This window comes from Bacillus rossius (genome assembly GCF_032445375.1).
Source record: "Bacillus rossius redtenbacheri isolate Brsri chromosome 9 unlocalized genomic scaffold, Brsri_v3 Brsri_v3_scf9_2, whole genome shotgun sequence".
NCBI classification, from domain to species: domain Eukaryota; kingdom Metazoa; phylum Arthropoda; class Insecta; order Phasmatodea; family Bacillidae; genus Bacillus; species Bacillus rossius.
Genome location: NW_026962013.1, coordinates 23,599,231 through 23,623,416, shown reverse-complemented (window position 1 = coordinate 23,623,416; position 24,186 = coordinate 23,599,231). Strand labels below are relative to the sequence as shown.

The 24,186-nt window shown below is 34.9% G+C and overlaps 1 protein-coding gene across 4 annotated transcripts in view; it reads left to right on the top strand.

The window, feature by feature from the left end:
- LOC134543147 (uncharacterized) overlaps nucleotides 1-24,186 on the top strand; it is a 66,417-nt gene that overhangs the window by 20,168 nt on the left and 22,063 nt on the right. For 2 of the 4 annotated variants that reach the window (XM_063387998.1, XM_063388000.1), the window contains exons 8-9: nucleotides 7,062-7,163; nucleotides 13,792-13,917. In XM_063387998.1, the coding sequence (XP_063244068.1) occupies nucleotides 7,062-7,163; nucleotides 13,792-13,917 (228 nt within the window). The remainder of the gene's footprint in view (nucleotides 1-7,061; nucleotides 7,164-13,791; nucleotides 13,918-24,186) is intronic. The other 2 variants (XM_063388001.1, XM_063387999.1) reach the window with 1 other exon arrangement.

The window sequence follows — 24,186 nt, the reverse complement described above, 5'->3', positions numbered from 1 at the left end:
TTAAATAGTTATATTTATATATACATCAAAAGGTACCAAAATGATTTATGTAATAGAATTTATTACTGAAGAGCAAATTTTGGGGCACTTTTTTTCTTTGTTAATTAAAAAATTTCGCTTAACTTTCGTTAAGAATATATTAATCTCATAGAAAAATTCATTTTCGTTTCACTTTCGCGAAACTTGATAAATTTTCTTTCACTTTCATTTCGTGTGGATAAAGTCACTTTCGCACATCCCTAATATATATATATATATATATATATATATATATATATATATATATATATATATATATATACACACACACACATATATATATATATATATATATATATATATATATACATATATATATATATATAGTGTTGTTAAGTAACGAATTACAAGTAATCGGATTACTTGTAACAATTACTTTTCAAGTAATTTATACTTGTAACGAGTTACATTTAAAAAATGTAATTCGTACTTGTAATCGGAATACATAACATTAATTGTAATCGATACATTAAGGTAATTGATACTTTATATTTACTTGCCGTTACTTTTATTCTCCGAACGTATAATGAATACAATTATGAACAAGAAGAACATACATTTTAGTATTAGTAAAGTTTATAATTTTATGCTTGTAGTGCTACGATCGTATGCACAACATCTATGATCAAAAATGACAAAGCACAGAAGTGGCTTGTCAGGTTCTAGATATATTTGCCTTCTTGTCTTCACTTTGTTTACTTGTGTTGTGTCCACTACTCGCAAACGCATCGCAATCAATCAGGGGCGCAACAAGAGGGGGGGGGGAAGTGTATTTTGTCCCCCCTCTGAAACCTTGAAGTGGGGGCAAACGAGGGCAAAGAAAGTGCTGTGTAATCAATTTTTAGATAATAAAACTGCTTAAATAGCACAATTTTCCACCTTGAAATACAAATTTTCCCAGGCGAGTACTTTTATTACAGGTAGCTACTTGTATGAAGTCTTTTGATGTTATTCAAGCAAGTTTGTCCTCAAATATTATTCATTTAATTAAAGATAATAAATTTAATTATTACATGAAATAATTTTTTATCAAAAAATATATGTATGTATATTAATGTAACAGTGTGTAAAAAAATTTAATCGTAAGTCAAGTTAAAACTTATTTTCAATCTCTGCACTTAAGAAAATTTTACTGACAACGTAATACAGAAATCTCCCGATTATCAGTGTTAATTGGGACCTACATTTGCTTGGATGATTGAAATCCTGTAAAAACCCTGGATGATCTGTTTCACAGTAAGAGCCATCCTTGAATTTGTGTTGGACCATATATTTGATTTGTCTTCAGTAGAACTCTGAGCACAAGAGAAGTAATTGTGAACTGTGTCATAGCTAGAGATGGTGATTTATAGCATTTAAAATAATAACATTTAGCATTTTGAATTTGAAATTTAGCATTTTGTAGCATTTTTAAAAACAAGATTTAGCCAATTCTCTCATTTTACATTACTGAAGAAAAGTATATTTTTAAAAAGCATTAAATAATACACATATTAATTATTAACAACCACAGAAATAAAGATCTAACACAACTACAAAGATAGCCTATCTTGGCAGGTTTCCAAATAACTTTTTAGCACTTATGAGTGCAATAAATTGAATACTTAAAATTACAATAAATATTTTTTAGCCGTGTTCATGGCCATAGTAGATGTAGAGTGCACAAATAATGTTATTGAAACTCGTTTTTTCAATTTTCGCCTTCTTTTGGTTTTCGATCATTCCAGAAACCGTTGCTTGCCGTTTTACTGACTTTTTTCCTTCATCAGATTTGTCGGTGAATCTTTTTTTTGCAGCCTGACGTCCCTCAGATTTAATGTGCTTTTCAAGTACATTTTCTTTTTCCACTCCAGACGGCGATAACATAAATTGCACATTAAAATATTTGTATCACTTTCGTAGAACTGTTCATTTTTGTATTCATTTATGCGATCGCGAATGGAAATTACGTTTCGTCCCATTTTTACCATGAGAAATAACAGTATACAACACATTCACGAGTATGCACGTATTTGTAAACACACCACCTTCCACAGACTACACAAGAACGCGGCTTTCACGTGAAACACAGCCAGAAAATGGGCGCTGCGAAGCAGAGATGTCGCAATATGGTGGCCTAAACACTTGTACTCTGCAAGATGACGGACACTCTTCCAGCTAGTTGTTCTTTGCTTTGTTTACAATCGCGAGGCACGGATGGCCATTTTTCATTCAATATTTACGAACAATAGTGTTGTGAATGATGTGACAATAAGATACTTGTGCTGAATACGCCATAAAATGATGGTTTCTTTTGATACTGAACTGAAACGAAATACAATCGGTAAATAAATTGTGTAGAGTGAAGACGAATCTACGTTTTTTTACCTTGATTTCGCATTTATCTCGGAATAGTCTAGATTTCGCATTTTATAGCGGAAAAAATATAATTTAGCATATTTTCGCATCTATTTCGCGAAAACGAAAAATCACCATCCCTAGTCATAGCTTATTAGAAGGTAATAATACAACACTGTGTCACCAACCGGTCTTTCTCCATCTGCTGAGAGACTACAGTCGCTTACTTCTTTCCCCCCTCCTTCTTGTATTTATTTTTTCTATCCAGTGGCGGCAAATTATTCTTTCCAGTTCCTTGTCCTTTCATAAAACTAGCTAGACTGGAAGAATATTTAAGTAGCACTTCAATACACCAATGCTCCGAGGTGTTATTTTCACACGGATCACAGGAAAGTTTCAACAAATCAAAGAGGGATACAGCAATATGTGCACATATTGTGGAACCGTGGCTGCAGTGTTAGTCGTTAATGTTGCAGTTGTTACAAGTGTGGGAAATAAATAGCACGAGAAAAAAAAAATTTTTGGCTCCGTGAAAACCTGTCGTGATAGACACTTGAAGATTGCTTCCGGATATGTTGTTAGTCCTCAGTCATTTTACAAGGCCGAAGAGGGAAAGTTAACTCAACACTTCTCAAGGTAATATCGTGCTGACCGTGCACACATATATTTTAGCGTAGTCCCCCACCTTCTTCCTTCGTCCAGTCCAGCAGAATGCCAACCAGTCACGTCACTCACGGTGTGTCTGCCGGGCTGATGGGGCGGGTGGGCGGAAAGTAACAGCGCACTTGAAACAAACCGGGGGTGGGTGACTCAAACGGGTACCAGACTGAAATTAGAACCCCCATCCTCTGGAATGCAAGTCCGAGGTCTCACCACTGGGAATGCAATAGTGCGCATTAATTTCAGTCCGGTCATCCTAATTTTAGTTTCCGTGGTTTCCCAAAATCTCTCTCAGCTAATGCTGGTTTGATCCTTACGATAAGCATTGGCCAGTTTCATGCCCAATGTCGCAGACTTGTTTTGTTTTTCAGTCTCTAATTACCATGTCGTCAGTGATACTTAAAAATATTCAGATGCACAATGACACCAAAAGTATAAATAATTGTCATCAAACAACCCTGTCTTTATCCTCACAAAATTTAATCTTAGCCTGCTATACACTAGTTTAAATTGACCTTATATTAGTACAGTTAGTTTTGTATTTTAACATCTTATTGATTGAAAGAAGAAGAAAAAAAGGGAAGTTTCAAAGTGGATTCAGCAACTGTATGTGTGTGTGTGTGTGTGTGTGTGTGTGTTGCACAAATTTTTTTCTCGTAGGCATTTGCAAGTATTTATCAAACCAGCTGAAATATAAATGTAGTATATACTGAGGTAAAGAGTAAAAGAAATTAGAGCTGGGCCGATGCCGATCCCCGATCGTAATAATCGGCCGATTTTGTTAATTTTGTCGATCATAATGATCGGCAAAACGTAGCCGATTATTTGAGCCGATCATCGGTCTGCTACTGCAAACTTATAACATTGAATAATTACCTATACCTAACAACTTTCCATGTTTGTTTTCGGTACTTTTCGGGAAGAAAATTTGATTATTCATCGAAAAATAATAGGATTTAATAATTTAAAACTAACCACACACGAAAAAAATATACCAATAAAGTAAACAAATACCGTAAGTTTTATAAACATTGAACAGTTACATACCTAAGTATCAATTTCCACGTATATTTACGGTACTTTCGGTAAAATAATTTTCCATTATACTATTTGCAAAGTTATTTATCATTTACGAACCGAAAACTATGTATTTGTTTACCATTTACGGTTAATATTACCGGAATGGCGAATGGCGACTGTTGTTTAGGTTGGTTATGTGACGCCAGAGAATAGAGTGACGCGCGTCGCGCGACAGAATTCGTACGGATTAATGGCGCTAGTAGTCTCGTGGTTAGTAAACAACTACTCTTCGGGAATTCATCTATTTAGGTTTTTCTCGCTAAATATGGCCTATTGAAAGTTTTGTTTAGCGAAATTAATATTCTTATCCTGTTTAACGGGAAATAGAGCTTAACTTTCTTTTGTATAAAAACCTGGTTGATGAAGAGTTTTGTTTCCCACAGTAGAACCTCGTTAATCCGTGACGCGCTAATACGGGAATCGGATAATCCGGGACGATTTAAAAGTGCAGAAAAAAAAGAGAAGCTAAAATTGTCAGCGCTTAAAATTAACGTCACGCAGGCCGGCGGCCGGCAAACACTGCAAGCCATCGCGTGGGCCGCCAAACTCTGCAACGCTGTTAGTACCGAACCTTTGTCGCCCCCCTTTCAGCTGTCACATTTGTCACTCTTTAAACTTGAGGGGGATGTCCTGACTTCTACTTCCCGTCTCCCGTTTGTTTGAATGTTGTTTCACGTGCTGCTGAGTTACTTTTCGCCCGCCAACGCACGGCAGGCGCCTGGCGAGTGACGTGTCTGGCTGGCATTCGGTTGGCCGATGGGTGGAGGAGGGTGGGGAGCTACCCAAAATTTATGTGTACAAGGTCAGCACGATCTTATCTTTCTCTCTTCGGCTGTTGTAAATGACCGTGAACTAATGGCTAGGCAGTTCACGGCTAGGCAGTGCCGTATTTTTTTAAGCCGAGACAACAATTCGAAGGCGGCCCTTACCGTTAACCGATTATCCGGGTTTATTTATTTATTTATTTTTTTTACAGAATTTCAATTATCCGGGCATCGGCGGGTCCCAATGAACACGAATAATGGGGAGTTTACTATTTTTATCCATCTGCTGCCAAGGCGCAGTAAGCCTCGGGAGATGTTACGTCACATGACGCTGGTGTCTGAGAAGCTTGACAAGACCTTCCGGGCTTACCTGTATAATCTCTAGTCCGTGAAATTTATGATGTCGTGATTTTTAAGTAATCATGTCAATGAAAAGTAGGGTAAATATGTATTGTACGGATTAGCGCCAAAAAAAATCGTACAAATATAAAATAACTTTCATTATATGCTCTTTTACGTCCTCTTTTCATAACCGCCTGCGGAGATAAAAAATTCCAATTACTTTTGGAGATATCGCCGTTCTTATTTTGCAATACAAGCGCTATGTAATCATTCAACAGACGCCATTTTATATTTTGCCGTGTGTGCTTGAATGCCTAAATAACAGAAATTTTCCATTAGGTAAGGTTAGTTACATTATAAATACTTCAAAATAAACGGAAATTAAAAATAATATCAATTAATTTTACTTGTATAGTTTTAAGTATTTATAATGTAACTGACCTGACCTGACCTAACAAAACGGGACAAAGGTAGATTAGGTCAGGTCAGCTACAGTATAAATACTTTGAAACTGAACGGACATTAAAAATAATAAAAATTAATTTTAATGGTTGTTTAGTTTTAAAGTATTTATAATGTAGCTGACCTGACCTAACAAACCGGGGAAAAGGATGAACAGTAGGAACTCACGTAATTTTCTTTTTACGTGATGTAGTCGTTCAACTACGTCGCGAAAAAAAAAGAAAAAAAATCATACTTGTAAACAAGCAACAATGGTGAACGCGGGAAGCCTACGATTCACTCATCCTTCTGGACAGACCCGAATACTCACGTTGGCAAGCCTTCTTTCAACATACGATCGTGCATCTTCGGTTTTTTTTTTTGTTTATTGTAAATAAATATGCAACTAATGAAAACTAATGGTCAATTAGGTTATGTTAGCTACATTATAAATACTTTAAAACATTGTGGATGGTTGATTTGGTTAGGATAGCTACATTAAAAATACTGTGAAATCATGTAAACGGTTTCCTAGCGCTGGATAGCTACATATTAAAAATTTATTTGCTAAGCAACCATAAAATAATTTTACAGTTTTTTTAATGTAGCTATACTTACCTAATATAACCAACCATCCACAATGTTTTAAAGTATTTTTAATTACTTCTTGCTAATTTTAAAAAAAGAAGGCTTGCCAACGTGAGTATTCGGGTATGTCCAGAAGGATGAGTGAATCGTAGGCTTCCCGCTTAACGCCTCATCAGTGCACAGCATGAAAATTAAAAAAATTCCATATCTCCTAAAGTATTTGGAATTTCTGATCCCCGCCTGGTTTAATGAAAAGAGGAAGTTAAAGAGCACAGAATAAAGGTATTTTTGGAATTTTAAATTTTTTTTTAACAAATATTGCCCAAATATGAAAATTAAAAAATTCGATATCTCCTAAAGTATTTGGAATTTCTTATCTCCGCAGGCGGTTATGAAAAGAGGACGTAAATGAGCATATAATGAAAGTTATTTTATATTTGTACGATTTTTTTTGGCACTAATCCGTACACTACATATTTACCAAAAGTATTTTTTCTGTGAATATTTCACCATTTATAGTGATCTGTCGAAAGCAACGTGTAATCAGAGGTACTTGAAAGGCTCTAATCGGCTCAGAAGATCGGCAAGATCGGCAGCAGATGATCGGCATCGGCATGATCGGCAAAATAGGTGATCGGCCCAGCTCTAAAAGAAATGTAAACAAAATTTGCCAATACTTTTTCATAAGCAAATATTCTCGATCATCTAATTTGATACACCATTAATAATGTTTGCCCTGTTTGCACTCGGTAATTCAGCTATTCGCATGTGTTCATTATGTATTTGTGTGGGTGGTATGCCATGTTACAGACGACTCAACACGAAGCTCTCACCACTCAAACCAAGGCAGAACACATGCACTTTACAGTGAGAGTCTTTCAGCATCAATCACAGATTCAGGTCACATTGCAGGTATTTAAACCTCTTTTCCTTCGCCTGAAATGTTCATAGGTGTCCTTGTGTAGGTGTGTCACTGCACTAATTGTATGATCATGTTTATAACTTTTTTGTTTTATACCTTATTTTTTAAACTTTCCAAAGGACCAATGAAAAAAAATATGCAAAATGTACGAAAGTGAAAAAAAAAATTACGAAAGCTGATTGAAATGCTGTTCAAGTATTGTGGTAAATGCTTATTTCAGAGTACTTTGTTCTGCTGTACGAGCAACGCTGATTTTTAAAAGTACTTAGTTTTAAAGAAGATCTTTTCGAATAATTTCATAAACAGTTCAATTTTTGAATTTTAAAATCTGAAACTGTTCGGTGCAGTTGCCGCCAAAATCACCATGAACTTTTTTTGGATGTTTTCATAAGTACCATATCTACTGGAATAGTGACAGACCTCAACCACAAGCCAATCCCTACAATTTTGATATCCCACAGATAAACAAAAATGTACTATTCTTCTTTCTCCACATCATAATCAATTTCATGGACTTGTTTTTCTACATCCTGCACTACTGCTGATTCTTCTCACTGTACCTATATTGGCGTGCTGCTGCACAGGTGTTTATGAAAGATAACTTTTGAAAGATGTACTTTCATGTGAGTCAATTAACCAATAATTGTTCATTGTCAGTTAAACTTGATATGACTTCCCCAACGTTTTGCCCCTCTTCCCAGTCACTCGGCTCCTCAGGAAGGGGGCGATAGGAGTTGAGATGCTTGTCGAGGTCTCAGTGGCTACCTCGTCACAAGGCAGCTTTGTGTAGGGAAGCGCATCCAAGTGTTGGGAGGCTCAGTTGATTCCCGGAAGGCATGGCACAGTCTTGTTCAGGGGTCTTAATAAGGCAGGGGTTGCCCGTCAGAGCATGAACAAGATCGACAGCCGGTTAAAGACAGTCGAGACAGTTTCCAGTGCGGAACGGTCTGCGACGATGTAGTCTTCCAGTTGTGCCTACCACACAATGCCACAGGAAGGCGTCTGTAAACAGATGGGGGGACACACGTATAAATAAATGTATGTTTGAGAAAGATAGCGTGTTCATAAATGGGTGAGAGGCAGGCGGATGGCAGGCATGCTCTCTCACAGCTGGAGGTCACAGGTGTCTGAAAGTGCAGGCAGTTCCGGCAAATAGAGGGAGGCGAGTTCCGAAATGCAATAAGGCAGCGTGTTGACTATGCTAGGACTGGCGATTACAACAACCGCACTTTCTTTGATCTCATATTTGACCAGAACGAAGGATAATGAGTGTGGCGCTGATAGGTGACGCATGTTGAGTAGGTGGGGAAAGGAGGGGAAGAGGCATTGCCTCCCTCCCCTCGTGTAGCAGACAAGACTCGGCTGTCCAAGGTCACTGCTGCGTGCATCGAGCCAAGCACATTTTGGAACGGTAGCCGCATCTGCTCGCATTGAGCGCTAATGGAGCGGCAGTCCTGGTGAAGACTGTGAGAGGGGGTGTGACTTGGGAATTGTCGTCTGTCTGCAGTTGCAGTGTGCGGCACGTATCAAACTACTTGAAGACTATTTTGAATTACATAAAGGAAGGACATCCAAAAGTATTGATTGATGAGAAGTGAATTGATAACATTATCATCATTTAGATGTTTTACAAGTACTGTTAAAGTGGAAGTAGCTGGTATGTTACGAAACGACAGTTGTACAAACCATTTGATAGTTTTTTTACACAGTTTATTTGAGATGGATTGAAAATGACCTTTTTTTATTTTTTTTTTTTATTTTTCATTCCAGCAAAGCATATTAAGATGCCAGGATGCCCAGCATTCCCTTGCAAAAAAATAAGTTTTAAAAAAAATTATATTTCCTTGATGCATGGTCCGCCAGAATTAGAGTCATACCAATGATTTTCAAAGGCAAGATACTCATATACTTTAACCCTCGCCAAGCATTCTGTCTATCTCGTTCGCCAGGCAAATTTGTAGTGTTTTATCTGCTGCTGTGAATTTTTTATATTCATAGCATCAACCTACTTGCTATTTAGTGCTATGGCACTGTTTAATTTATCTAATTTGTTTTGTTGAAATGGTTATGCAACCCAATTTGTTTCTAATCGATGCCTTTTTTGATAAACACTTGTTTAAATGATGTATGAAATGTAAAAAACTGTATTTACTTCATTTTGAAGGAAAGAACATTGTGGTTATCAAGTTGAAAATTTTGTAGCTCAACTGGACTGTGGTCCATTGTATAATTGACAATTTTTTAAATTTTAAAACATTAATTAGTGTTATAATTGTTACTGTGACAACTAATAATATATCATGGTGTCTACAGGCTATGAAAGTCCTTAAATAAACAGCAGAGATGCTGGAAACTACGAAACTTTAGTTTTCACCAGCCTTTTGCTAACATCCCTTTTGGGTTTTTTACACCTCATTTATAGGGTAAAAGATTGTAAAGTTTTATATTTAGGTAATTTTCATTTTGTAAACAAAATATTTAGGTGTAATTATTTTTTTTTCATACATTGTCTTTAATTACAAAAATAGTGTATTATAAAACAAATATGAAACTTTAATGTTTTTTAAAATCTCTTTTATCAAAATAGTCTCATTTTGACTGAAACATGATGCACTTATACAATAAAATCATCAGTAGGTAAAAAAACTTACCTAGAAGAGAACAACTCAGAAAAATAAAATGAAATCGGCAAATTTTTGTGTGTGAAAAATTTACCAATGTCATTCATGTTTAAAAAAGAAGTAATTATAACAGATGCAAGATCAAACAATGTAAGAATATTTTTTTTCCAATCCATTGATTAGAAGATTTTTCACCATAGAATCTTGTGCCTACTCATTTATAGTAGTCGCATGTGGACATTATCTTTGAAAATGTTTTATTATTCTAACTCAAAAATCAGTACGTTCCTACGTATTGTAGAAAATGTTATAATACATTTGCTCATGTGTAATTTTGTTTTATATATATATATAATATGTATATAATTTATATATATATAATTTATATATATAATATATATATTTAAATATCACTCTTTAAAAAAAGAAATATAGGGAAAAAAAATTTAAAAGGTTTACTTGATATTTGCAGACACCCTAAATGAGATGGAATTGTGCCATTCCATCCTGCAAAAACTGAACAGCTCAAGAAGCATGAAAAAATATTTGGCATTGACCAACTTTTTAAACTGCATGGCCACGATACGTTCAACCTGCCAACCTCTAAATGCAAACTAAATAGGTACCATTTCATTGGCTAGGTTAAAAACAAAGATACTAGAGCGGGAAAAGAACAATCCCTCTAGCTTATCATTGACTAGGTTAACTGTTAACAGACGTCATTAAGGAAGTTATTTCCTCAGTTAACAAAGATGACTGGGAAAAAAATATTTATTTTTCACGTGTAGTACATAAAATTGAAGCAGACTGCAGAATGAGGGGTGTTTAAAAGAGGCAAATAACAGTTTTGTGATTTTTGTAGATAAGCAGTGATGCAAATAGCTGAAGTAATTTCTCATGACTGTTTCTTCTTCAGAATTGGAACCGGTGCAACAACTGTCTGAAAGTGATTCAAGCACAATGAATTGTATGAAATAGTCTATACTTCTAAATGAATGGTTCGTTAGCCCGTTAATATATTTTACAGTACTGTATTCATGTGTATGGTTTGTATTTTTTTTTCACCATTAAAATCTCTCTTTGAAATTAATACACAAGAATTTTATTTAAATAATTTCGGTAATGTAATATTTGGGTAGTATTTTCCTTTAACCACTGTAAATTACATTAATTAAAAATATTCATGAGAAGGTGGCACTTTTTTTTTTGACAGTTCTGAAGTAGTGTTCGTACACCAATGTTTTGATGGTAATGTATTCATACACTGCTATGTAACATCCTCAGCTGTCAACAGTGTGGTATCGCACATTTTTTGTGAAAATCAAATTTAAAAAGTAGGGGTGCAATTTTTTTGCAAGGAAAGCATTTTTGTTGTGGTTGTGTTTTAAAAAGAAAAAGAATTTTCACATCAAACAAATTCTAATTTTGCATTTAATCTACTTTTATTAGGCACCATATTACTGATAAATATTACAAGATTAAGATAACTTAAAATAAATTGACAACAAAGACCATGACCCAAACAGAAGACGCAACTTACATAATGTTCCAATAACTTTAGTCATCGTGGTACTCACTAACCACGAAAGAGTGCAGGCTATCAAAATATAGTTTACTGTGACATGAGACAGTGCGTGCAATTGGCAAACCATCAATATCGATTTTCGATTATATGTGTCCCCTCTACACAGGTAGCAATGTAATCAGATATGATGCCAACCATTGCGGGTTACATTTTCAGGAGTTTTTTACAGGGGCTGCGGAACTTTTGAAAACATCTCTGAAAGATAATTTATTCATTAAAAATATTTGTATTGCTGTTTATTAAATGAGTAGACAGTTTCCTAATGAAATATGGATTACAACTTCAAATAAAACCAACATAGTTTTATATGAATAATGAAGTTTTTTCGAAACTTATTTCATTGGAAATACAATTAACGTACATCTTATGGATAAAATGGCAGGAACAATGTATTTGACCGCATTTGGCAGGAAAAAGTATGATGCGGAATGTCTTAAACAAGTTTTACTGTAACTGCAGAACCACCTGACTGCAACTTGAAAACTGATTGGTGTTGCACAGCGCTTCATCCTGTGAGCTTTGGCAAGGTCATGTTTACTAACTACACGAAGCGCTTGGAATCCAACAGCGTGACTCAAAAAATAATGCAAATTTAATGCAAATTTTTGTTTCTTCCCAAATTTCAATTCCTTAAAATAACGTGTGACGTATGAGATAAAGAACTTTAGTTTGTTTACATTTATCAGAAGGAAAGTGATCTAATCCACAGAATTGTTTCTCCTTGCCAGAATAAAAGTTTGTGTAGAGGTTATTTAAAAATAAATAGAATATAGGACTGACTGGATGGCCACATAACGTGTTTGGAGAGGTTCATCCCCCCCTCCTTCCCCTCAGCCACCACACCTTAGCAGAAAGATGAGAGTAAGAGTTGTCACTTGTCAGCCAGTAGTTTAATTTACCGGGGAGGGGTAGACCAGTTTTAACTACCTTTCCTTTTAAGTCTGCATTGTAGAAAGACACCATATCGTAATATTATAAAGTAAAGCATGACAGATATAACAACACCCTAGTTGGTGGTTGTAAGAATGATACAAGGATATAAAAAAAGATTCCAGCTACAGCGACATCAAGTCACTCTAAAAATATCTCTTCCTCAACCTCCTTACCCTGGCTTTGATTGGAAGAATACCAGCTTTAAACTCTTCAAACTTACTTAACTTACAAACAAACTTACAAAATTTCTCTTTCTTACACAAGGAAATATAAGGATAAATTTTATATTTCATGCATAGGTAACTACATTTGCTCCAAGAAACTTAACAAAAACACTATATGTACTTGATTTAGCATGTATTGTTTCTGTATTGGTACAGGAACTTGAATATTGTTTTTAGGAACGTAACGTGAAACCATATAATCGTAAGGAAATACTTTCCTGGATCAACATTTGTATTCACATTTTTAAAACATATTTATCTTTTCTCACATTATTGTAATGGTAATGGATGTACGTAATTATATATTTTTTCATAAATGTTTATTTTTGTAGATATAGCTTTTGCATGTGTTGTATTGAGCTGTTGTGTTTCTGTGTTGCTTTATTTAATTTGCTAGTTTTGGTTTTCATTTGCAGTAGTTTTATTGTAATGAAGCTATTTGTCAGTTGTATGCTTTGCTGTTTGTGTATTTGTTGGGTTGCCATTCTGTGTGCATATTGGTGTCTGTGTACTTATGACCATACAAGATTTTAGTTCATTATTTTTAATAATATCAGATTATTTGAATCTAAAATATTTTAAGTATAATCAAAGATTATTAATTTTTAAATTAGATATTGCTATAATCTTTTACATTAAACATCCATTCATGAATTAGAGACCACTATTTGATATTATATTCATAGGATCTCGTACAATAGTTAACTTAATTCATGTGGTGTAGGTTGGTGTAGTATAATTGATAACAGGATTATTTGCAGTTTTTACTTTTTGCTTCATTTATAATAGCTTATTTTTATTTTAATACATAATTACTTAGTTTTTTTTTTTTTTTTTTTTAGTAACTGTGTAATATAGATATTTGAAATGAATATTTTCATCCATTTATTAGTACTAGTAATGATTTTTACCGATGCATGAAACTGGCACCCATTTTTAGGGATAGTTAAATTGGTTTCTAAGGGGCTTGTATCAATTTCAATTTCCTGCGTATTGTTAAACCTGTGGGACACTTCATTAACCGACAGAAATTATGTTTAAGTTAAAGATTGCGTTCAGACATGCGAGCGCACTCTAGCAGGAAACCAGCATGTTGTAGCTTCATCGGCAAACAAAGTCGTCGTGTTCGTGCCATGTGCTAGTGCTGTAGTGCTTGTCGTGGTGCCTGCCTGCTGCCGTGAGCTTTGACGTCGTCGGGGCCGCCACACCCACCCCCCCCCGCCTCCCCCCTACCCGGGGTGGTTGATGGTTTCAGTTCCCGCCGGTAGTGTGCCCGCTACTTACCACCAACACCACCACCATTGCTGCCACCACCCTGCCCACGCCCGCGCCACGCATCTTCCAACACCCACTCCGTCCCAGAGACGACATTCTGTGTCAGGTAGCGTATATGACACAGAGGCACGGTAGCATTTGTAGTGAACCTACGTGCTTGCATGGTATGTGCCCCCGGTATTCCTCTACTTCTTTTTTTTCTTTCTGTAGTTCGTTAGTAGGGCTGTGCTGTTCTGGGTTTTATAGGTCGTTTGATCCCGGATAAACGTAGCACCACAAACCTCGGGTTCTGGTTCCAGTTCTTATATAAGTTGGTAAAAAAAAAACAATTATACCTAAGTGCTAAACTAAAAATCAGGAGGGAGTTTGCCATTATTGCAGCCAATTGCTGCTGGCTTCCAGATCCTGACAGCAAAGATGCATTCTTATTTTCTAGTTCAGCATTATTGGCACTCATTTAAATATTGTTTCTTACAATATTATAATGTAATTTATTTGTAAAAATCTACAGTTTTAACATGCATAGTTCTATAATGCAATACCAATACCATGCTTGCATACCATGTTGGCCTTACAACATGCGTAACGGTCAGAAATCATAAATTTCCAACGGACAAACAGTAGAGCAGTAGAGTCTCGTTAATCCGATCTTTACTTATCCAAAGTTGGTGTTCTGCATTCTAATGTAAAGAAAATGTAGTAATTCGTATGGTACATTCCATATTATACTATGTCACACCATGAAAAACTTATCATTCTACAACAAGAATTGCAAGTTCCGATCATGCATAGTCTATTTGTTGTTACTTGCGATTCTACTGCAGTTGATTTGATAATTTGTAAAATTGTAACATTATAACAATAGGCTTTTTCTTAACATCACCCTATTATCCAACATTTTTGCTGCTTATCCAACATTCTGCCGGCCCATTTATCATATGAGTGAGAGACTACTGTACCACCAATTTAATATGTGTAGAAGTAAACCCCATACATTGTGACAAATAAACCATACTCCATGACATGAGGTATATGTTAGCAAATTATTACATACTAAGACATTGGTACCATTGTAAAAATGTGTTTGTTTACCTTATCCGCAGGATTAAGGTACATAATCATTTCAAATCGTGAAGTAACAGAAACAAAAAAAAACAACTCAAACCTAAGATTTCAAAAGTCGGTTTTTGTTTGGGTTTTTTAAAGGAACAAAAAACGGAACAAAAAAAATCTGGGAACTGCACAGGCCTAGTAGTTAGCCATTGCTGCTTTTTTCTTCCCCTTCATTATTTAAGGTGGCATGAACTGCTTCACTTCTCGTCAATTTAAGTGGGAGGGATGGACGCCATCTTGCATTTGTGTTTCAGTCATAATCTTACTAGTGAAAATTTAATGTCGAAAATGTTTACAAGGTAATCAAATGTGTTGCCTGATAATGTAACAAGATTATCAGCTTCTTCATTAATTTTTTTTTGTGTGATCTTTGGGATTAGATACTTAATTATTCCTCAAGAACTTTTTTAACGTTAAAAACATTTAAATGTTGAGGGTAATCTCTCGTTAAAGGCCCGTCTACAATAGCAATGTCCTAAACTGTGTCCGAAGGATACTCGTCGCTGATTGGTCCACGTGACCCTCTGACGTCATGCGTCAAGTGGGCGAAGGTCCGAACCTACCTGGTCCGAAGACATTCGTCAGTTTGAACTTTTTGTCCCAACCTGTGTACTTCGGACACAGAAAAAGAACCGAACACTTACGATATTTGAATTTCTGGTTCCCGTTTGAAAACGTGGTGTTTGTTTTTGTTATTGAAGGAAATGTAAGGTGTTAGTCAGTTATAACTTACATAACTTTCATAAGTTCAATCTCAAACTACAAAACATTAAAACAATAAACAAAAACATTTGGTTTGGCACATTTACTGCGCTCTGGTGACAACTTTAGAAATCACTACATTCGGACATTGCAATTGTGGACAGGGAAGTTTTCGGTGAGACAATGTGACGTCACTCACATTCGGATAAGGACACGGACCACGCACAGGTTCGGACTATTGTAGACGGGCTCTTACACTCTTAAAAACATATTGTGTCCAATGTGATGTCACACATGCAGTCACATTTTCAAATTCTTGCCATTATTGGAAGTTATCACAAAGAAAAAAAGCATAAATTCAAGATGGTGACTTTATTTTTTTTTTAATAGTACAGTTTGTGCTTAATACAATTCATTAGCAAGTTTTTGTTTGTTTGTTTGTAAAGTGTAAACTCACAACCGCTGTACACTGAATAAACAGTTTCTGTGGACACCCTGCATTCACTTCTATATTTTATGGTTTGACACAGTTGTGATTTGTCCGGGTTTTCTATTTGTTGTGTATCTTAAAAAGTAATAATATAAGAATTTATTTGATTATAAGACACCTTTTTTGTCACTTTTTGAGCTCAAAAAGTTGGGTCTCTCTTATAATTGATAGCTTCTTACGTAAGTTAAATCTATTTTATTCTAGGACATGCATATTTATTGAGTTTTTGATCTTTTAGAATGGGGTGGGGCATACAATATTGATGACTTTCTATATTTGTAGGCAAACCCGTCACTGTTCGTGTAAGTATAAATAGAACAGGTTATGAGCACTACGTTCCTGTTTATCTTTACTAATATTATAAAGAGGTAAAGTGTGTTTGTAAGTTTGGATGAAAGGGATAGTCTCTATAACTACTGATCTGTTTCTGATAATTCTTTCACTAATTCGAAGCTACATTATCTCTGTGTGCTATAGGCTATTTTTTATTCTGATAAAGATTTCAGTAAGAAATCATAATAACTGTAATTAAAGTCAGAAACAACTAGCCGTCTAATTGATTTATCGGCGTGCACTGCCTAAACGTTTTGAAATAAAGAAATAAAATGTATAACAAAACTATTGAACCATATTATCTTTACAAAAAAGTCCACAATACTATATATCTAAAATAAATATTCCAACCTCTGAAACCATTTTTATGTTAAAAGTCAAAGAAATTTTACAAGATTAAGTTTTCAAGTACATATTCTCTATGAATAGTTTAATCAGTATGGAGTGCTTGGGTGAGTAAATCTATCACGTAGACATTGCTTTAATTTGACAACTCATTTAGGTTAGGTTCTAACTTTTATCTTATTAACATTTTGTGTAAAGTTTTCAGTAAAGAGTTCAGTCAAATTTTGTGTAGTAAAGTCATAGTTTTAATAACTACAACATGCCTAAAAGAAAATCACAACTCTTCTGAATGATATCTCATGTGAGAGCAGCAAAGTTATGCCGAATGGAAGTCTTCTTCTGAAACTACACAGCGTCCTTCACAATCAGATGTTTTCTGTCTCAGAATTTTATTGCACTACGTACGTGAGCGGACTTTCTTTGAGGATATAAAATCTGTAAATAGTGTACGTATTCACAGAGAGATATCAAGCAACTTGCAGGGACAGAGTTACTGTTTAAGAAAGACTGATATTACTTTGTGTCTGTGGAATGTAGCTTGCTACAGGCTGTTCACATTCTGGAAAGTCAGGGATGTTGAAATTGCACAGGGAAAGTCAGGGAATTTACTTTAAAACTGGGAAAAGTTGTGGAAATTTCTCAGTGATACTTAGTAATTTTAGGTGGAGATTTCATGCTATGGTATGCCATAACCCAGACTTTGAACACATTTTTTCCCCCCAGATGGTGTTTTAGTTGATGGTCACACACATTGTAAAATGGCATAGGCAAGGTCCTGTTTGAACTAGTACAGCTATAGGGATGGTGGAGGCTGAATTGTCTTAATTTCTTTCAGAAAATTGCAGAATAGGGAATTTACTTTAATAAATTCATCAGGGAAATGTATTGCTGTTCATGGTAAAGTCAGGGAAAATGTTTTATAGTTTTGTGTGGACACTTATACTAGAAAACAGGAAAAGCTTTCCTGAAGTTACCACTAAGAGTTATGACAAACTCTGTGCAAACTGTCAGAACGAAAGCAAAAGCAAAAAGAGCGAAGAAAAACAACTCTGTGTGTAAAAAACAAGCGTAGACCGAGCTGTACCTGGCTGACAATGTTTGTGCGGCAATGCAGTGTGAGGATGCCTCATGCGGTTATCTGCAACGTGCAACTCGAGTAGCTCGCAGTGTTGGAATGGAGGGACAAGTGAGACAGGCTAGCAAGAGACTTCTAACAGCCAGGTCATCGCTAGAAAGAGACTGCCGGCAACCAGGTCATCTCCACTAGTTCGGTGGAGAGAGAGGTGGTATTAGAACAAGGAAACTGTCTTGCAGCTATGTCGCGCGCGGAACTGCCTTTGAGCAGGGCGGGGCATGAGTAGTGTTACTGCAGAAGTTCTAAACCATGACGACTGGAGTGTTTAAACTGATGAATTTTTCGGTTCAGCTATTTTAATGTATGGTCCGGTGTAAATTATGGGTAGTGATAATACAAACCCTACAACCAAATGTTAGCTAGCCTAAATTTGTTAAATCAATCTTTTTTGCTGTGTCCTCCATTTTGATGGAATTTCAAACGTCTGAATCGCAAGCATCTCAGTCTGTATCGGATTACAGTGTGTGGTGGGAAAAAGAAGTCCAGATTAAAGAGATCTCACTGCAACAAATTTAAAGCATGCAGTGCCATTTATTTATGTGTTGAACTTGTGTGCTTGAATTCATATGTAGCAAAAAAATTAACTAGGTTTTAACTTTTTTTTTGCAAGAATTAGAACTCTGTTATGTTTTTTATAACTATTCTACACATCACATTTAAGGGGATTAGGCCCCGCCATACTGTGTTTTTCTATCTCTTGGCTATGATTATATAATCCCAATTTTCAGCATGTCAACAAATCATATCTCCCAGACCTTCTATACCTCGTTGAAAATACATATTTTCTCACAAGCTCTAGTTTATAAGCGCAGGGAGGAAAAACTTATTATTCACTTAGGCAAATACAACTATCATTATAATCACACCAGTTCACAAGTGTTGACTTCACAACCAAAGCGTACTTTTCCATGTAGACCCAAAAATAAAAGTTGGAAAATTTTATTGCTACCGGTTTCAAAATATTCAAAATTCCAATATGGAGAGGCCTAATTCCCCTTAAGATTTTCCTTCTTAGCTTCAATAATAATTGTTAATATTTACAATTTTTTTTATTAATTCACTAGCTAAACCCGGCCACGCTTTGCTGTGGCACAGTTTAATATTAATTCATTGTTTAATTTAATATTTTACTGTGCATGGCTGTGGAATGTAATAGAAGAAATAAAAATGTGTTTAGCTTAAATATTTTTATTGTAAAGCTAATGGAAGGACTACATTCCTTGTTTTCCCATTTTTTGCATAAACATATAGATCAGATGGTTTACCGACTCTGGAGCACCCGACATATAACTGTCCATGAGAGAAGCATTCATTTTCTAAATTCAAACCGCACACTTGCAAAGATTGTCCTTGTGCTTTATTGATGGTCATAGCGAACGCAAGGCGTATTGGAAATTGAAGTCGTTTGAACTCGAACGCCATATGTCGGAATAAGTGGCATTCGTGGAAGTAATACGTCTTCACCTTTATGAAGTCCAATCAAAATTGTTGCTTCAATAAGATTATCCATTAATTTTTTAACTACTAATCGTGTACCATTACATAATTTAGGCTGACAGATATTTCGAAGCAATATAATTGGCACACCAATTTTCAAATTCAAAATATGTGGTGGTAATCCTGGAACATCGAGTGAATTGAGAAATTCCGTTGGAAAGTTCACTGCTTCATTTTGGTGCACTACTGAATCAATAGATTTGTATGTCATTGTTTCACCTTCGATTCTGTTTATAATACTATTGTTCATATCGTGTACGTCAACATTTTTAGCCGCTAGAATGGCTCTTTCGCTCAACCATGCATGATTTTTGAATTTTGTTTCTATGTTTTGGAATACCTTGTCTACTAATTCCTCTTTTGAATCTACGATGTTGCATAAATCCAACCAATTCCATTCTTTAATTAAACATTTATAAATGATACCATACACATAAACTGGTCACAGTGACACATTTTGTGCTTAATCAATATTTGGCTTATTAGAAAACAAAACAAAAGTGTTAAAAGATTATTGTTGGAAAAATCAACAAACACATTTTGCTATGACAACAGGGTTTGATATATCAACAATTATCATAACAACGTACGTGATTATAACAAATTATAATAGCAATATATAAGATACTAGCTGCCCGACCCGGCTTCGCACGGCTATACTAATGGAAAAAAATTAAGCCACATCTCCCATTTACAGTAATGGTAAATTAAAAAAAATTCAGTGAAAATTTATTACAATTCTGTATATATTACAATGCTGTATAATGTACCGGAGAGAAAATGAATAGCACCGATGGTTTCCCGACTCGTGCACGCAACGTACAACTGATGTACCCGTACTTCGCTACGGCAGTCTACAGGCAGATCACTCTTGCGCCGCTCATTATACATGCCCCTCCTTGTGGGTACGCCACTGCCGCGCGATGCCCGTTGCCATGGAGAAGCAGAAGGCATGAACAATGCAAAATCCTGTTCTCATGCAGACAAAGTACCCACTGTTGCCTGGTTTTAACCACCCATTAGATCTAATTTTCGGAAAATGTCATCCTGCGTAACATAAGGAACATTACTGTGAAGTTTCAAGTCTGTAAAATATATATACTTGAAAAAAAAAAGAAATTTTTGATATTTAAAGTACCCGCAAAATTTCAACGGTGATGAGGACTGCACTATCAATGAAATAGTCGTTGCCATAGAAACGAATGAAGCATCAACAAAGCAACAGCCGTTGCCATGGTGATTTCCTACCAAAAATTTTGTCTAAAAAATAAAAAAAATTTAGGGGTGGACTACCCCTAACATTTAGGGGGATGAAAAATAGATGTTGGCCGATTCTCATAGATACCGGATAAGCACAAAAAATTTCATCAAAATCGGTCAAGCCGTTTCGGAGGAGTATGGCAACGAAAACTGTGACACGAGAATTTTATATATAAGATAAGCTATAAGATAAGAATTATTTAATTTTCAAATGTATTGTACGAAATGTATTTTTTAATTTAAACGTATTTTTATCAATAGAGTCGAAAGAATATACTTTCAAATTAAATAAAGTTTTTTATTCTTTCTTGAAATATATATATATATATACATATTTGTGTAAATTATAGTCGTCAAGGCACAATGGTCGAGTAGCCTGATGTGCTTGAACTTCGACAATATGGTACAGCATCGTCGAGCGTGGTCACAACTAAGTTGGGTGACCATGATATTTAGTTATAGAAACTTTTTTTTCCGACTTTTCCGGTGGATTTTCCCAAACTTTTATTTCATATAAACACTCTTCTGTTAAGATGCAATGTTCTGTAAAAATTTCAATCCAAACCATCGTATACTTTCCGAGTTTTGCGGCCAAATACATACGGAAGCTAAATTGTTATATATATAGATTAATATAATTTGGATGCTTTGATTGTTTTCACATTTTTGTCAAGTAATTTGTTAAAAGAGCTTACTTGCATGATTGTACCAAATCCTAGTCTTAAGTGGACTATAGAGAAGTATAGTTAATATGTCATCAGCAGTAGTGATTTAATTATAGCTTTAAACTTTGCATATGCTTAAAGAAAATTAAAATGGTACTGAAAGTGTCAAGCATGCCACCCTGCGGAAACTTTGCCTGATCATTACTTGATAGGTTCCATCAATAATAACTTTCATGAAGTTTTATTAAGTCAGTGGTCATGTCTTAAATGTAAATAAATAAAATTACATTCTTAACCAACTTTTATGGTAGGGAATTCACTTTGATACAATAGACATTTTCATAAGGCAGTTGTAATCTGCCAAAAAAAAAAGTTAATTATATAGAAGTAATATTTAGAATAAAACGTTTACCTAGCCATAAAAATAAAGCAAAAACCTTTGGAGGTTATAAAAAATTGTGTAAAACCTCTATTCAGTTTGCTACTTATCCATATTTTTTTCACCACTCTTTTATTAGCTTCACCTGTATGTATGTATGTATTAATGTACTATGTAATAAAATATTTCTATTCAATTATTACCCACTTTTCAACATACGAATGTGATAAAATTTTGCATACGTATAAAGAACCTCTGACAATAAAATATTTTGATAACTTGTGACCTAGTGTTAAGGGGGAATTGGGGGAGGGGGGGGGTTTGTCAGAGGTTCAAAAAACCATTATTTTTGAGCTATGAGTAATAACCAGGCTTTTTGTTTAGCCATGAGGTAGGGGCATGGCGTAAATTTGCCCTGGGGTTGACTGTTACCCTAGGGGGGTGGGGTGTTAAGGACCCAAAATTTCAAAAATTTAAATCCGTGGTGCTTATTTGATTTGGAGTGTTTCGGATTTATAAGGTTGGGTTATGTTGGAAAATGTGCCCAGGTAAGAAGGGGGAGGGGGGCGTAATTCCCCTAAATTTTGAAGATTTTAATAGTATATTATTTTTGATTTAGACTTTTCCCGGGGTCGGGTTATTGTAGAAAATGTGCCCGGGTTCGTTAATGGCAATATGGGTACTATAATATCTGGCCACTCTTCCGGCGTAATCAAGTGTATGTTACGGACATTCCATCAGTCCGTGTTGATTTTGGCACAGATGGTTTACATCATATGATTAAACCAATAGCCATTCAGTTTCCAGCGAAATACAGCTGTGGAACTGCTGGAAGGTTAATGTTGCCATTATTATTGAGTTGGGCATCTACCGTGCATAAAATGCAAGGTGCACTGTAGATTATGCAGTTGTTTATTTGGGATCACGTCTCTTTGCTGCCGGACAGGCTTATGTAGCTCTTAGTCGTGTAAAGTCACCAGATGGTCTCCAAGTAGAAGAACTTGTTTGCTCTAAGATAACAAGAAGAGTTCCATTTAATGTTGACGCATTAGCTGAAATGACTACGGAACATTAATGACTAAGTTTAATTTCTTTGTAACAAATAAATACTTAATTCATTCATATTTAGTATTTTTAATTTGTTTCAATTTCTCATATTCAATATTTTATTTTATTTTGAGACTTTAAATTTATATTTTTTTGTCCAGCAGCCAGATTATGCACCACAACTCTTTATAACTAAAAGCGTGGAGTGCTCTCTGCTTTCATTTTCGTAATGACTATATCCTAAAATTAGTGATAGAAAATCATTTACAAATCATACTGATAAAAAATTTAAGACAAATGATATCAATCACCCCACATTTTTAGTTATACAGAGTTGTGATATATTATTTGGCTTTTGGACAAAAAACTTAAATTTAAATGATAGTTTTAAACTTTAAGTTCATTCAACAATAAAAGTGGGTTTTTTAAATTTTTTTTTTAACTTTAAGTTTATGTTGCTAGGAAACTAATTTGTTATAATAACCATTTATAAAAACAACATGAATCTTTATTTGGTGTTAAGTGATACAAGGTGAGTGATTGGGTATATTGTTTTTGCACAGTACATCGTGAGTTATCCTCTTTTTTCTGTAAATGTGTGTCGCTTTTTGTACATGTTGTGCTGTTTTGCATGAACTTCATTGTCAGCTTTATTTGTGGGTATGCTTAAATGTTAGATTTTTTTATGTTTCTTTTCCTTTTGCATGTTGCAGTGTGTCATAGGGACGATACTTGTAAAGTAATGTAAGAATGGTATAACATCTATGATACATGAAAAGACCAGTTACAGCATACTAACATATTTTCACTTAAAGAACACTGCCTATATGAAAGAAAGGCAAAATTTTCATGAGAGCTTAGTAACTTTACGCTCCATACTGGAACTGAATGATAGCGGCTGTTAGAAAAAAGACCATAGCAGCGCATCCTGTTGGATTTTTGGTGAAACACGTTATGAGAAGACACTAAAATGCTCATGCTTCATTGTAGAAACAAAAAACTAATTTTAAAAAGAGTTACTTAGGCGGTATTGTTTCTTAAGGTACAATATGATTGATGTTTTATTATTAATAATTTTAGTTTTTTAATAAATATTATTTATTTAATAAATTTAGATTTTGTCATTACACTAAGACTGAAATAGGTGTAGTTTAAAACTAAGTTTTGAAAACTGTTTTTTATTTTGATAAAATATTTCTGTATTGTTTCATTCTACCATTCTTACATTTTATGTTGACAAGGTGAGCACAAAAATGTGTGGCAATAAATATCACTGTTTAGTTATGTGTAGAAATATATTTTTAAAAAGAATTGATTAAATTTAATTATTAGATCCAACCTAACTTTGACATCTTGGAATTAAATAAAAACCTTCATTTTTCTTTTTCTATGTAGTTTTTCATATTATG